At 41.7% G+C, this 15794-nt stretch overlaps 1 protein-coding gene across 3 annotated transcripts in view; it reads left to right on the forward strand.

Moving 5' to 3' along the window:
- The window catches only part of NR1D2 (nuclear receptor subfamily 1 group D member 2), a 54377-nt gene that overhangs the window by 13124 nt on the left and 25459 nt on the right, over positions 1-15794 (forward strand). For all 3 annotated transcript variants that reach the window (XR_013277549.1, XM_077491419.1, XM_077491418.1), the window contains exons 2-4: positions 7440-7757; positions 11525-11613; positions 14866-15010. Coding sequence is in view for 2 of the 3 variants with exons in the window: in XM_077491419.1 (XP_077347545.1) it covers positions 7440-7757; positions 11525-11613; positions 14866-15010 (552 nt within the window). In the remaining variant the exon portion in view is untranslated. The remainder of the gene's footprint in view (positions 1-7439; positions 7758-11524; positions 11614-14865; positions 15011-15794) is intronic.

A 15794-nucleotide genomic window follows, 5' to 3' on the forward strand; every position in this document is an offset into this window, starting at 1 on the left:
AAAACTACATGGTTAAGCTGTTTTTACCACCCCCAACTTCTCCCCCTTTAGCTGCAGAGGGAACAGCTACACATGATATGGCTGCAGCTGGAGGTATACCCAGGGTGAATGGGCCTGCACTGCAACTACCACGCAACTGTGTGGATTGCACAGTTGCGGTATAGTGATGCTGCATTTACCGGCTTAAAACAGGTGGTGAGGAGGCAACATAATGCCTCTTTACCGCCTTTCAAATGCCTCTGAAAAGCAATCTGTGCATGGATCACTTTGCAGAGGAGCAGCAGTCCTGGTTGCTATCACACACAAGCCCTACAAAAGCAGTTCTGATGGTACAGGAATGGGGGGGGGTGGGGTCTGGATTAAAAGTAACAGACACATGCAGACAAATGCGCACACACACACATGCCCACACACATGAATAAAGCACTTTTAAAACAAATCTAGCTTCTAGCACAGTACTGTACCTTTCTAGCTTCCTCATTCAGCCGGGTACTGCAATGTAGGGGGAAGCAGAGAGCACAGCACACTCCTCTGCACTTTACTTTCACTTTTGGGGCTGAGGAGCTTCTCTCAGTGCCGATGTACAGCTCGGCAGGGGATCACTCATCTGACAGCCCTGATAGCCAGGCGGGCCGTTCAAAACCGGACCGCGGGCCGCGATTGGCCCGCGGGCCGGACTTTGGACATACCTGACTTAAACACTAAACCCTTTTTCTGACACTTGTTGGTTTCAAGTTAAAATCATTATTTTTTTTTTTGCTAGAAAATTACTTGGAACCCCCAAACATATTATATATATAATTTTTGTAGACACTCTAGAGCAGGGGTTGACAAATTTGCTTGGAATCTAGGAGCCAGCTAAAAAAGTTAGGAGCCGGGTCCGTGACGGCGATCTGGACCTGTCCCTGGCCTGACATGGAGACGAGTGAGGGGAAGATAGCCCCCAGCCCCTCACCTGTCTCCAAGTCATTGCCCATAGCTCTTAGAGGGACATTTTATTTATTTTTTTCAAATGACAAATTTTTTTTAAATTGCATTTTAGTGTAAATATGAGATGTGAGGTCTCTCTGACCCCCAGATCTCATATTCAAGAGGACCTGTCATGCTTTTTTCTATTACAAGGGATTTTTACATTCCTTGTAATAGGAATAAAAGTGACACACATTTTTTTTTTTTTTTTTTTTTTAAAGAACAGTGAAAAAAATAAAAATAAAAGTTAAAATAAAAAAAAAATATTTTAAACGCGCCCTGTCCCGCCAAGCTTGCGTGCAGAAGCGAACGCATATATGAAAGCGGTGTTCAAATCACACATGTGAGGTATCGCTGCGATCGGTAGAGTGAGAGCAATAATTCTAGCCCCAGACCTCCTCTGTAACTTAAAAAGTGCAACCTGTAGAATTTTTTAAATGTCGCCTATGGAGATATTAAAGGGTAAAAGTTTGTCGCCATTCCATGAGCGGGCGCAATTTTGAAGCATGACATGCTTGGTATCGATTTACTCGACGCAACATCTTTCACAATATTAAAAAAAATTGGGCTAACTTTACTGTTGTCTTATTTTTTTTTTTTTATTAAATACATTTTCCCCAAAAAAGTGCGCTTGTAAGTCCGCTGTGCAAATACGGTGTGACAGACAGTATTGCAACGACCACCATTTTATTCTTTAGGGTGTTAGAATAAAATATATATATAATTTTTAGGGGTTCTGAGTAAAGGGAAGGAAGATAGGCTGGCAGGCAGGGAAAAATAGCATTGCATCCATTAGCATTGCTGGTTGTAATTCCAACGGCCACCACAAGAGGGCGCCAGATTCCAGAAGGAACCATAGGATCGTAGAAGGCCTCAAAGCCGGGGGCTAAATTACCGGCCGCCGGCGGCGCGGCCCGACGCGATCGCGCCGGGGGGGTCCGCGGAGACAGCATACCCCCAGCTGTGCTGCCCCAGGCGCCAGTTAGCTAATTCTAGTCGCAAATGCGACCTGGCGCCCGGGTTTTGTCGAGCCCTGCTCTAGAGAATAAAATGGTGGTTGTTGCAATATTTTATGTCACATTGTATTTACGCAGTGGTCTTTCAAATGCAATTTTTTTTTGTAAAAATTACTTTAATGAATTAGAAAAAAAAACTAACCAGTAAAGTTAGCCCATTTTTTTTTTTTTTTCTGTATAATGTGAAAGATTTTACGTTTCGAGAATTGGGAGAGAATCGTGATCTTTTTATTCTAAGCAAAACGCATGCGCACGGGAGCCGACACGCGCGGCAGCTCCGTTGTTGAAAATGCCGCGCTCAGTGCGCCTGCGCGCCGCTGTCTACGGGCAAATATCTCCTAAACCGTATAGTTTTAGGAGATATTTCTTGGACCTACAGGTAAGCCTTAATCCAGGCTTACCTGTAGGTCAAAGTGTGTAGTAAGGGTTTACAACCACTTTCAGTAGTCTACCAAAGACCTGGACCCTCTGCTACTTTGGATAATTCCTGTTAGTCCACAGTTCCTGCCCTTCAAACGTCCATATTGTCTTATTGCAATGAAGGGCAGCCTCATGGGTAATTTAAAAAGGCTAGGACGACATGAAAGCTTGATATTGAGATATGGTATTCCAGGCTTAGGATCTCATTTAGGGGTATACTGAACATCTCTTTAATCAACGCAAGCATCGAAGTTCTAATGAGATGGTATTTGGTCCCTAGCCAGAATGTACCCATCGACTCAGCAGACTACTTTAGAGGATGCACCTTACGAGGTACGATGCTCCACATATGGTGGGAATATTATTAGGGGCTACTGTCGTAGAGTCTTTTCTATGATTCTCAAGGTCCCAGGGCTATTCGTAGATCAACCTCCTTCTGGGGCTCTGCTAAGCGATCTCCCAGACGACACACCACGTCCTATGAAAAGATTCATTTATTTTATGCTGTCCTCGGCTACAATTACCATAGCAGGAGCGTGGAAGACTCCTACGGTTTCTATCAGCTCGCATACGGCATAAAATGTCTTGGTTCATGTTACATGAGAAGGTGGCTAGTTTGATAAATGATAAACAGACGCTCTTTGAGCAGACCTGGGAATCATGGGCATATTATGTTCAGGTTCTGCTTTCTCCCACACTTGGCTTGTTTTGTCTCTTCTGTGATTGTGAGTTCTCCCGTTCGCTGTCTTCTTCTCACCCTTGCCTTCTTTGACTTCTCTCATTTGCTCGGCCTTTGGCTTTTTCTTCCTTGGATTCTGTGTATATCGTTACATCAGCATGATTTGCCAACTCCTCTGAAGTTTTAGGGAGGGAATTTTATTTTTACTTTAATACTTATTGGAAGTTATATGCGATATAATCTATCTGACCTGTTTCCTAGTTGTTGACCTACCCTGTTTGCAATAACTGATACTTTACCTATTATGTATCGTGCCTGTGTCTTGTAAGATTTGGTGAAGCTTTGTTGATACAGGTATTGGCTATAAAATAACAATAAAATAGTGAAGCGCTCCCTTTTAAATCAAAATCGTATATAAAACGGTGATAATTTAAAACAGTGCCACCCAGTGGCTAATTGTAAATTCGAAACAATCCTTATATGCACTGCGATGTGTATAAGTTCCTGATGAATAGACAATGCAATATAATGCACTGACACAAATTAAATATAAGTATAGAAATAAACAAAAGTGCCAAATCAGCGTGAATATAAAGTCCTGAATGATGTGATTAATTATAAATCACTGTGAAAAAATAATCCTTCTTTGAATAAATAAAGGTGACAAGTCCCTCCACCAGTCTAATTATGCGCTCACCTCCCCTAAAGACCCCTAAATGGGTCTAGTCACGCCTTCCCCTCAGGGGTATAATCCTTCTGGATGGCTTCTGCTCACATTCTCCTTGGACTGTGATACATCTCAGACTATAATAATCCCTGTAGCCACATGTAGGTAAAAAGACTTGCATAGGACGGCACAGTGTTGTAGTGGTTAGCACTCTCACCTGGCAGTAAAAAGGGTCGCTGGTTTGAATCCCAACCACGACACTACCTGCCTGGAGTTTGCATGTTCTCCCTGTGCCTGCGTGGGTTTCCTCTGGGTACTCCGGTTTCCTCCCACACTCCAAAGACATGCAGGTAGGTTAATTGGCTTCTGTCCAAAATTGGCCCTAGTATATGAATGGGGACCTTAGATTGTGGCTCCTTGAGGGTAGGGACCAATGCGAGTATGCAATGTACAGGGATAGGGACAATTGTAGACACTCACTCAGGTTGAACTGGATGGACTGGTGTCTTTATTCAACCTTACTAACTATGTAACTATGTATAGTGCTTACCAATTTAAAAATATGCGTTTATTAAAAAATGGATTAAACACTCACATTTGTGTGCGCACAACCTCCAGTGCACTCAGGCAAAGCACTTGGTACATGTAGGGTACACAGATCTGTAGCAATCACTTGGATGTCCATGTATCCTCAGCTGTAAACCACCAGCTAATCTCATTCTCCTTTCTGGGGGTGGTGCGTGATGACACCAGGCTCCGCCCAATGCGTTTTGTTACCGATCATGTGATTTTATCAAGAGGTAAACCTGTCACCCGATGGAGCCTGTGACAAGTAGCACTAACAGCTATTTAACTACAATAAAGAGTCATTTTGGCACTTCTTACTGGCACAGGAAACACTTGCATAAAAATATAGTCCTAGTTTCACCTTTCTTTGAAAGCAGCATATTTATACGTATAGTACTATACTACTTGTATTAAGTATTTTTACTGTTTCATTCCATACAATTTTGCTTGGCAGGTAATAGGCAGTATAACACAGTATATAAAGTAAAAATAGCAGTAGGTTATTTATTCACTCTACTTACAAATAGCAATTTATGCCCTAGGTGACATATTGCAGCTTAGCTTCTTCATAGACAAATTCCACATACCTTTTATGACATTCACTGACTACATGACACGTGTCTGGTCATTCTACAAAGTCAAAGAGCCTGAGAGGAAAGAATCAAACAGGATTTTAACCACTTGACCTCCGGAAGATTTATCCCCCTCCATGACCAGGCCATTTTTTTGTGATACTGCACTGCATACTTTAACTGACATTTCTTTTGGGGGTATTTAATCACCTCTGCGGCTTTTATTTTTTGCGCTATAAACAAAAAAAGCCGACACTTTTGAAACAAAAAAACTTTTTTATTTTTATTTTTTTACTTTTTGCTATAAAACCTATCAAATAAAAATCTAAATTCTTCATCAATTTAGGCCAATAAGTATGGTAAAAAAAATCCCAATAAGCTTATATTGTTATGCACAAAAGTTATAGCGTCTACATACCTATGGGATAGATATATATATATATATATATATATATATATATATATATATATATATATATATATATATATATATATATATATATATATAATCTCTATTAGGGCTGTGGAAATGAAAGATTAATTCCTCAATTACTCGTTGATTTTTTTGATCGATCAAAATTCTTTTGATCGGTACTCACCTCTCCACCGGCTTCAGGCAGTTCCGTCTGAGATCCGGTGACGTCATTGACATCGACGTCACCGGACTCGTGCTCTGGGGTCTCGGCTCACAGTCTACAATGATCATAGTACAGGCAACCACACTAAGGCTCTGTTTCCACTAGTGCAGCTTGTCATGCGACTTTGGGCACATAAAGTCACAGCCCATTGATTTCAGTGGCACCCGTTCCCATCTGTGTGACTTTGAAAAGGTACCTGCAATGCTTTGATGCGACTTTGATCCAGAGAGTGTGAAGCTGGATCAAAGCTGCACTCCAAATTTGCACTCTAGCTTTAGGCTACGTTTCCACTAGTGCGACCCCAAAGCTGAGATTAAGGCTGGGTTCACACTGCTGCGGGTGGGAGATCCGGATGTGATTCGCACCGCACTGCAGTGCAAATCACATCCGATCTCTGTAGCGATGCGAGTTCAGCCATACAGATAGTATGGCTGAATTCGCAACGCACCCGCCGCAAACTCGCGCGGGACCCTTTTTTTGGTCCGCAGCAGAATCGGATCGCATGGGTGTTCATACCTTGCGATCCGATTCCTGTCCGAGTGTGCAGATCGCACTGCGATATGCGGACGGATCTGGAGGTGTCATTAAGATTTCATTGACACTCCCAGCAGTCCGCATAGGGCAGTGTGAACTGCCGGCGGGAGGCATGCAATGAGGGAAAACGCTGCGGATTTGCGGCGTTCCCGCATCGCTACGGTGTGAACCTAGCCTTAGAGTGTGACTTTGAGTGCTGCTTTGATCCAACTTTACACTCTGGATCAAAGTTACATCAAAAGTCGCATCAAAGTAGTGCAGGGGACCTTTTGAAAGTCAAATAGATGGAAACATTTGCCATTGAAATCAATTGGCTGTGACTGTCATGGGACTTTATCTGTCCAAAGTCTCATGACAAGTCGCATTATTGGAAACGGAGGCTTAAACTCATTACTCACATGTAGCTCCATCAGCTGGGTGTGTGCCACACCATGCTATCAGTGCCACAGCATGCACACTGTGCCATCAGTGCCACAGCATGCACACTGTGACATCAGTGCCACACCATGCACACTGTGCCATCAGTGCCACACCATGCACACTGTGCCATCAGTGCCACACCATGCACACTGTACCATCAGTGCCACACCATGCACACTGTGCCATCCGTGCCACACCATGCACACTGTGCCCATCACAGTGCCATGCAGAAACAACCACCTGGCACTGTACAAAATCTACAGCATGTTGCACTGTAATCTATATTATAGTTCTAACAAACAGAACTGACTTCCAAAGCCTCTTTCTCAGGAGAAGCTGCTATCCAAAACACATGAAGGAGGGATGGGGGTGGGGCTTGGCAGGTCTAGGCATGCCTGTCTAAAAAGGAGAGGAGGGATGGGGGGAGGGGAGTGTAGAAGAGAAGGACAATGTTTTCAGGAAGTGATTATAAAGTGAAATAAGGTTGTCCCTGAAGAACAGGAAGAAGCTGATTGTTTGGCTTTGATTAGACTTTCTAAGCTTGGCAATCGGCTGTACAGAAAATGAATAATGTCAAAGATAAAGATATTTTACATATAATTAATAGAAAAATTTTCAATTGGACTTCCACTTTAATTTCCAACTAAAATACAATCCATCCAAATCTCTCGGTGTAGGAACATTGGTTACTGCCTATTTTCAACATATTTATGATCATCCCAGTATGAGGTAAACACAATTCCCACTTCTCCATGGCGGGATATTGAAGAGGCAGGGTGGTGGATATACTCTTCAGATGTCCACGTTTAGTAGTGTTTGCCATTATTATTTAGCTCATTCTCCAACCAAATGACTGGTAAAGATCTGAAAGTCTTTATAAACATGTGGGTTTTGTCTGAACTGAGTTCACGATGTAACTGTCTAAATCATGAATTGGTTTTACACTGTTTGGTCTAGGTGGCGTCATTGCATACATCCGCTCCTCCAGCTCAGCCTCCAGCCCTTCCTCCTGCCACAGCGAGAGCTCCAATAGCAGTTTCCAGTCTTCGTCCTCTCTGCCATCTTCCCCCAGCAGCTCTGCCTCTGAGGGGAGTAACAGTGGCAGCAGTGGCAGCAGTGGCAATGGGAACACCAGAAGAAGTGACCTTTCCAGTGGAAACCTCCTGTTCAACATGGAGGAATCTCAGAGGAACCAACAGGTGGACACACTGTGCATAAGGACAACCTACACAAGTGCAGCAATCCTGACCAAAAGCCACGCAGGCCTCACCTCGAGTGAGTAATCCGTATCCTGTAATTTAATTTTTGTAAATAAACCTGATACTAGATGGCATTTACCTTGAACTTAAAGCGGTATTAAACACAAAACCAAAAATGTAATATATTGCAGCCTACCCATCATTAGATGCGGTGGCCGCATTCGTTTTCTCTTCCCCTTTTTTTTTTTTTTTTTAAGGCTTTTTACCTGGTGATCTGGCCAGTAACACACCTTGTATTAGAGTGTCCCCACTCTGGGGTGAATAAGCTCGGGGGGGGGGGGGGGGGGCACATTTGGACAGCAGCATTGTCAGTCGGAGGTGAGGTTGAGGGGAGTGTAATGCCGCGTACACATGGTCGGAGAATCTGTCGGAATGAGTCTTATCGGACCATGTCGTCAGATAGTCCGACTGTGTGTGGTATGCATCGGACTGATTCCATCCGAATCTCCGTCGGACCTAATTTTCCAACATGTTGGAAATATTTCCCGACCAACTGGGCCGGTCGGACGTAATCCGATCATGTGTAGAGAATTTTGATCAGACCAAGTGCCACGCATGCTCAGATCAAATTCCTACATCAAAGCTATTGGCTACTAGCCTGAATCTAGTCCCATCGTAACGAAATTACGTCATCACGTTCTGAATGATCGGATTTTTCGACAACTTAGTCCGACCGTGTTTATGCAACAGTTTCGGACACAATCCGTCAGACTAAATCCGACGGATTTGGTTGTGGAAATCTCCGACCGTGTGTACAGGGGCTTAGATGTGCTAGCAGATTTGGTTTGTCTCATGCAACTAATACATCTGCAAGAGAGCTTGTTCTTTTGAAAAACAACAGACTTGCTGGCCAGATCACCAAATGAAAATAGAAGAAAGAAAAACTAAAAAAGAAAACGTACAGCCGTCACATCTAAAAATGAGAGTAAACTTCAATATAATAAATGTTTATTTTTGGGTTCAATACTGCTTTCAGGCAAGCCGCTAAATACATAGCTGAAATATATATTCAAGAACAATTGTAATTTTTTTCTCCATATTTTGTTTATTTTGAATGAAAAAAGAGAAATACAAATCACAGAAATAAAATAGAACACTAAAATCCCCAAACAATTTCCCCCAAGTCATGGGCACAGAAATTTGGAGTCCCCCATTTGGTCTATGGGCCATTCCCAGCCATATAAGCCCCAGTAGAGTTAAGACCCAAAGGGACAGTACTATTGTAATTTTTTTTCATCCAGTCTTACAATCCAGGCAATCTTGTGCTTCCTGAGACCAGTCTGCAGACTATGCTATGCAGTGGAACCTTGGTTAATGAGTGACACAATTAACGAGTGATTTGAAAGACGAGCAAATAAAAAATAAATAAAATCCTGACTCTGTTTGTGAGTATTGTCTTGCAAAACAAGCAGAATTCAAGCTAATGTGGTGTGCAGTAACGCATTTGGCCAGAGGTGTGGGGGCGCTGGTGACACTCGGAACGGTTTGGAGCTGTTTGGAAATACTCAGAATCACTCGGAAATACTCAGTTCCCGAGTGTTTCTGAGGGTTCCCGAGTTCAGCCGAGCTGCCCCCGAGTATTTCTGAGGCTCTTTGGCGCTCCACCCCCCACCTCTGGCCACATGCGGCATTGCATGCAATAGAAGTCAATGTGGAACAAATTATCTTTGTTTCCATTGACTTCTATGGGGAAACTCGCTTTGATATGCAAGTGCTTTGGATTACAAGCATTCTCATGAAACGGATTATGCTTGTAATTCAAGGTTCCACTGTAGTTGAGCAATACAGCTCTCTATAGCACTCATATTGTAATAAAATGCAAAACGTTTATTGTATAATATCTTAAAAACCTATGTGTAGGGTAAAAATTCATAAATTACATGTGCATAACAAAAAAATCTCCATCCATCAAGGGAGCATGAATGACAAAGAGGGATCCCTTCATGTTATGCACATGTAATCTGTATGAATTATAACCTACAGCAGGGGTATTGAATTAAAACTCATGAAGGTCCAGTCAGTAAAATTTTCTTCCAGCAGAGGTCCGAATCACATGTTTGATTCTTAATGGCACCTCTGTGCATTGGCAAAGGTGTTTTTTTTGGGAGTGCCAAACCGCATGGTGCCACAGCACCAGGCAACTGTATGGCGCAATTAAAAAAAAAGGGTCAGGGACTTCTTTCTCTGTGTTTTCTGTGTATAAGCTAGCCCACTGAAATAAATGGGCCACTTACACGCAGATGTGAACCTAGCCTCAGATCTTTCACATCACAATCCTATTATTACATGAGTGTTCTCAGTCCCTCCTGTACATCATCCCTCCCTTCACATTCTTGTCTTTCGGCTCCCCTTTACATCACCACCCTACTTCAAATTGTAGTTTCCAGACCCCCATCATATTGCCCCCTTCACATTCTTGTCATCACACCCTTTATAGCACCCCTGCTTCATATTGCAGTCCCCAGCCTTCCTTCACATTCCTGTCCTCTCCCCTTTCTATAACACCCCCCCCCCTTCATATCACTCCCGTAACATTCCTGACCCCTCTATTTTATACCCCTTTCCTCCTTCACTTTAGTTTATGGACCCCCTTCCCATCAGTCCTGGCTTCCCCCATCCTTCATGGCAGTGACAGGGCCCTCTTCCCCGTCCTACCTGACACACGGCAGAGGGTGTGAGCCACAGAAGGGCAGGAGCTGCCCAGTTAACTGATTGGTTGCTAGGATGCAGCATGGCCCTAGCAATCAATTAGTTAACTGGACCAACTCCCACCCTCCAACCATTGCTGTGCTGCCTTCCCATGTCAGCTCTGCAAAGAAGACAGTGCTAGTGGTGACTGAGGGTAAGAACCGGCTCCTAAAGGGCACGACCACGGCGGGTCCGGATGGGACATTGGCTCAGTCTGGATCTGGACCATGGTCCGCCATTTAGTGATGCCTGACCTACACATTGGTTTTTAAGCTATTTCACAATAAACATTTTGTATTATATTATAATATTGGTGCCCCTAAAAATCCTCTCCATAGTATTTACTCTTTTTTTTGTTTTGTTCTGGGATGTGGCACCAATGCTGTTGGGTACATCTGATGTAATTGAATTCTCTCTATAGAACTCACCTGGGCCTGTGACTGGACAGTGATGGAGTGGCAGCACACTGATAGAATCATCACTCTGCTCTCTCCTCCTCCTAGCACTATGCTCCTGTCAGGCAGATCCTGACTCACAGATAGCATTCTCCTAATCAATCATGAGTCCTGCTGGGCTGATATCAATAGAAAAGGTAAAAATGTAATTGTTCCCCTTAATGAGACAGGTACTCATTACTTGTGAAGTGTCAGTTGCACGAGAGAAGAAATATATATGACATTCACCCCACGTTCACATTGAGCCGATTTGACATGTCAAATTGCATGCCAAATCGGTAGCTATTGCACCAATTCCCAAAAGTAATTCCTGTACTACTTTTGGCGACTTCGGGGGCGATTTGAATAGACATCTTTGCAGGAACCTGCACAGATATCTGTCAAATTACGTCCGAAGTTGGACTGCATTGTCTGTTTGAAATCGTGTGAGTTCAGCTGAACTCACACAATTTCAAACCTGCCCTCAATGTGAACTTGGGCTAACACATACCTAGATAAGATATTTTCTATGAGGTAAAAAGTATGCACTAGATTAATGCCACAAACATGTTTATTATATGCCTTATTACATTTATTTTACTTTATTTTCTTATGCTTTTTTATACCTATGTCTGACTTCAATGTAACTTTTATATTTTAGAATTCAATGGGATGATACTTCTGTGTAAGGTGTGCGGAGATGTAGCCTCTGGATTTCACTACGGAGTCCATGCCTGTGAGGGATGTAAGGTAAAGATTTTCTCCATCACATACCAACTTCTATACCTTTTTAAGAGACTTCATATTTGTTCTGCAAGATCCTGTAGATCTGGAAATATTTTACAAAAGGAGAGCAAAATGTGAGGTCTTATAGGAAGGATTTGTTTATCTGTTCTTCTCAGGTCAGCTTTATCCACAACTGTTTATGTGTTTCACATACACAGATTGAGTATACAGTAAAACATTGGTTTAAGAGTAACTTGGTTTGAGAGCGTTTTCCAAGACAAGCAAAATTTTAAAATAAATTTTGACTTGATATACAAGCAATGTCTTAATATACAAGTAGCGTCATGCCACAACTTAGTATAAAGGAGAAGAGAGGCATGATTAAAAGAGGCACATCTAAGTATGCAGGCATCCGGGGTAAAGCTGACCACCCTCCTCACCGCCAATCACCATGCCATGCTCTTCCATGCTGCGTTCAACGAGTGGTTCAGGCCTCGCTTTCAGATCGCTCTACTCCAGGGTAGTCTTCCCGGTCACGATTGCAGACTGACATCGGTGAGAGTCGGCAGTGCAGTGGATGATCTATTTGGGACAGCTTTACCCCGGATGCCTGCATACTTAGATGTGCCTCTTTTAATCATCAACCATGTGAGTTGCTAAATGTTTTACCTTCATTAAATGTAACCATATTGCTACACTTAGAGGCATCTCTCTTCTCTTTTATACTGTGTAGCTCCTGCTGGATTTTGCTTCTAATCCATTGGAGGCTGCCATTTTTGGATGGACATTTTATGGTTATACAACCTATCACATTGCTATAATCTTTTTTTAATTTTTTTATGGACTATAACTTATGGATAGATGGTTGTGGAATGAATCATTTGAGTTTCCATTATTTCTTATGGGAAAATTTGCTTTGCTATAAGAGTGCTTTGGATTACAAGTATGTTTCTAGAACAAATTATGCTTGCAATCCAAGGTTTTACTGTATACGGTTGGCTTTTATCCAGCTGCTATTTAATCCGTCAATTCACACAGCTGGTTTGGTTTATAAATTGTCATTAGTAAAAAAGTAATAGTAGCTATTCAGTGTATGGTTTGTGTCTTCTTCTGGTGTGTGTGTGTGTGTGTGTATATATATGTGTATATATATATATATATATATATATATATATATATATATATATATATATATGTATATGTGTGTGTGTGTGTGTGTGTGTATATATGTATGTTTGTATGTCTCAGGACTATTCCTTGAGAATAGTTTTTATGTTTAGTAATTCAAAAACTGATTGCAACCTTTCCTCTGATACTGTGTACCCATGCTTTGAACCTGGTGAAGTTTGAGAAATGACACTGCTCTAAAACCACCTTAAAGATGTGATATCTGTAAAGATATTAGGCATTATGAGGTGGCATACATAGCCACTGGGTTCAAAAGAATTAGGATTTAGCGCTCGTTCACATTTGCAGCCAGGGGGGGAAAGTAAAAATAGGCATTTGAACCATGGTGGTTTTACCTACTCCCGAGTGTCGGTTTTAACCCAATACTCTGGCCGGAGAGGGTAGTACACCTGCGACAGCAAAACAAAATACCCTGTTGTCAAATAAATGGGGCTGTGCCGCAACCATCTTGCAATCTCGTGCAATATATATGGCTGCGGTGGAGTGTTGCAGGCTTTTCAGGGATAAAAGAGGTGTTGACCAATAACCTCCAAACGGCCTGTCGAAAAGTTGTCCACTGTGGATGTGTTTTCATGGGGGTGGCAGGAGCTGCCGCTAATGTAAATGAGTCCTTAACATTCCTTCTAGGCATAATAAATTAGATTTTCACATGAAACCTCTAAAATTGAGTTTAAAGTATACTTAAAGGCAAAACTTTTTTTTCAGTTTTGCATAGAGTGGAGAGGGATTAGAATGCTTGTCAGTTTTTATTGCTGTCAGTGCACCTGTTCAGGAGATATATCCCCTCTGTGTCCTGTTTACCATTATCATTGAAAGTTAAATAAAAACCCAAATTTTGGGTTGTCCCCAGAAAAGTAATAAAAGGGAAATCTTCCAATGGGGACAAGATTTATGGTGACTTGGGGGTCCCCAAGGAATTCCATTAATTTGCAGAGTTTTCCCCTCACTTCCTGTTTGGCTTTGGGAAAGGAAGTGAAGGGAAATCTCCACAATAGGACATAGATGGCGAAAAACAATCTGACAGGTTATGACCCTCCCTTGCTCTATCCAAAGTGCAAAAATAAAAAATGTATTTTTGCCTATAGGTATACTTTAAATAAGACTGTGTTCTTTCAACTGTATGCTGTTAGTACTTGTAATAGTAGAATTTCATATATAAATTCTTTTTTTAGTATTTTATTTCTTATTACTATTTTTCTATGAATTTACATGCAGCTCAAGCTGTCCAAAAAAAAATGGCCTATATAAAAAATGTATCTAAGAATTCCAACATTACCTGTGTTAAGAGCATACGGTTGTAAGGATGCAATATTTTTGTGATGGGGTCCTTTCATTTCGCAGTACTGTTAACTTACACATATGAACATTGCAGCTTTGGTTCTGTGCTTCACAAATGAAAATTCAGCTCTTTAGTTCAGTAATTACAATTGAATAAAGGTAAGAGTCCACTATGCTCAGACATGTCTTCGTGACTTTAAACAGGTCAATTTGTCCCTTAAGCTGTGGCTAGTTTACCTCCCATTTTGATGGTGTCTTCAAAGTTGCAGGGCCAATGCCACTTGGCAGAGCCAGTGCCATGACACCAATGATCTTTTTATTTGTCTTTAAGTGTGGCATTTTGACCACCACTGTAAGGGGGCATTTTCCCCAATGACCCCTAATAAATTGCTCCATGAGACCTAAATTATTTTAGGGGTTCCTCTGTGTTAAAAATTTTGAGAAAAGCCATTACTAACTCTAGTAGTGTTGATCCAAAGGATGGTAAACGCAACTTGTGAGGAACCTGGTAATTATTTTATCATGGTGGTGATAGGGGGTTATTTCCTTCATGATTGCCACATGGATCATTCACTCCCATGCAGAATACTATTAATTACATTTCGATTTATGATTTAATATAATATTATATTTATTAGAATTGAGGATCAATATAATTATTTTTCTTTAATGTATTCTGTTATCTCTCAGATCTCTCTTTGACAGATAATTCTGCATTCTGATTGCCTTTACAATAAATGATACACACATGCACTTGGATATATTTATATATATATATCTATTGGTTAAGGGGTTGTTGTGTGTTTCTAGGGCTTTTTCAGAAGAAGCATACAACAAAACATCCAGTACAAAAAGTGCCTCAAGAATGAGAGCTGTTCTATCATGAGGATGAACCGAAATCGCTGCCAGCAATGCCGCTTCAAGAAATGTTTGTCTGTCGGCATGTCCAGGGATGGTATGTGAAATGCCTTACACATTTATCATTGCTGGAAGTACACTGGCCTATGGGCCTATGGGGTGAGATTCTCACAAGGGGGTAACCGTGTTTGTGTTCTATCATTTGCATTCTCAGTGAAAGCAGCTACAGGTTGAAAAGCAGTTTATGTCAATGGTAAATACATGATCTCCTCCTATTCTTGTCAAAATTTGTCACTTTGCCCATTCAGGTCAAAGTGACAGGTTCTCTTTATAGTTCATATTGCCGCTCCTCATCTCTCTGTTAACCTGCTGGAGCCCTGTGTCTAATACCTGTATAAGCTTCATGTCAACCTGTGTTGGAGGGTCCATGACCTTCTCCCCTCTCCAGCTGTATGTGATGTTGGGCCTGATAATTGGCCACAGATCACTACATTGTGGTAGGAAAAGAAGGTTACATGATCCCTCATATGCAGATGTTCTGTTTATTTCCAAGGCTTCCCACAGGTGAACGGAGCTTTGGGGAAGCTCAGCAACGATCCTGCATTTCTTGGGGCCTGTGTTGATGACATTAGTTTAACACACTTTTGAGATCAATCAGAATTTAATAACCAGTGTATTTAAACCTGCATTTGACCTCCTTCTGACCTGCATTTGACCTGCTTCAAATTGGTTTTGCATAACCATTGACTTGTATAGGAATGCAAGACTCACTTGAAGCAAGCAAAAGCCTGTTGACAAATGCCCTTAGACAACAGGTCACTTTTCCATAAATGAACAAAATGACAAGTTTTATTTTTTAGAACATAAAGAGCTCTCTTAAA

The sequence above is a fragment of the Lithobates pipiens genome, unplaced genomic scaffold (genome assembly GCF_037356315.1).
Source record: "Lithobates pipiens isolate NorthernLeopardFrog02 unplaced genomic scaffold, aLitPip1_a1.2 Scaffold_19, whole genome shotgun sequence".
In the NCBI taxonomy this organism is placed as follows: domain Eukaryota; kingdom Metazoa; phylum Chordata; class Amphibia; order Anura; family Ranidae; genus Lithobates; species Lithobates pipiens.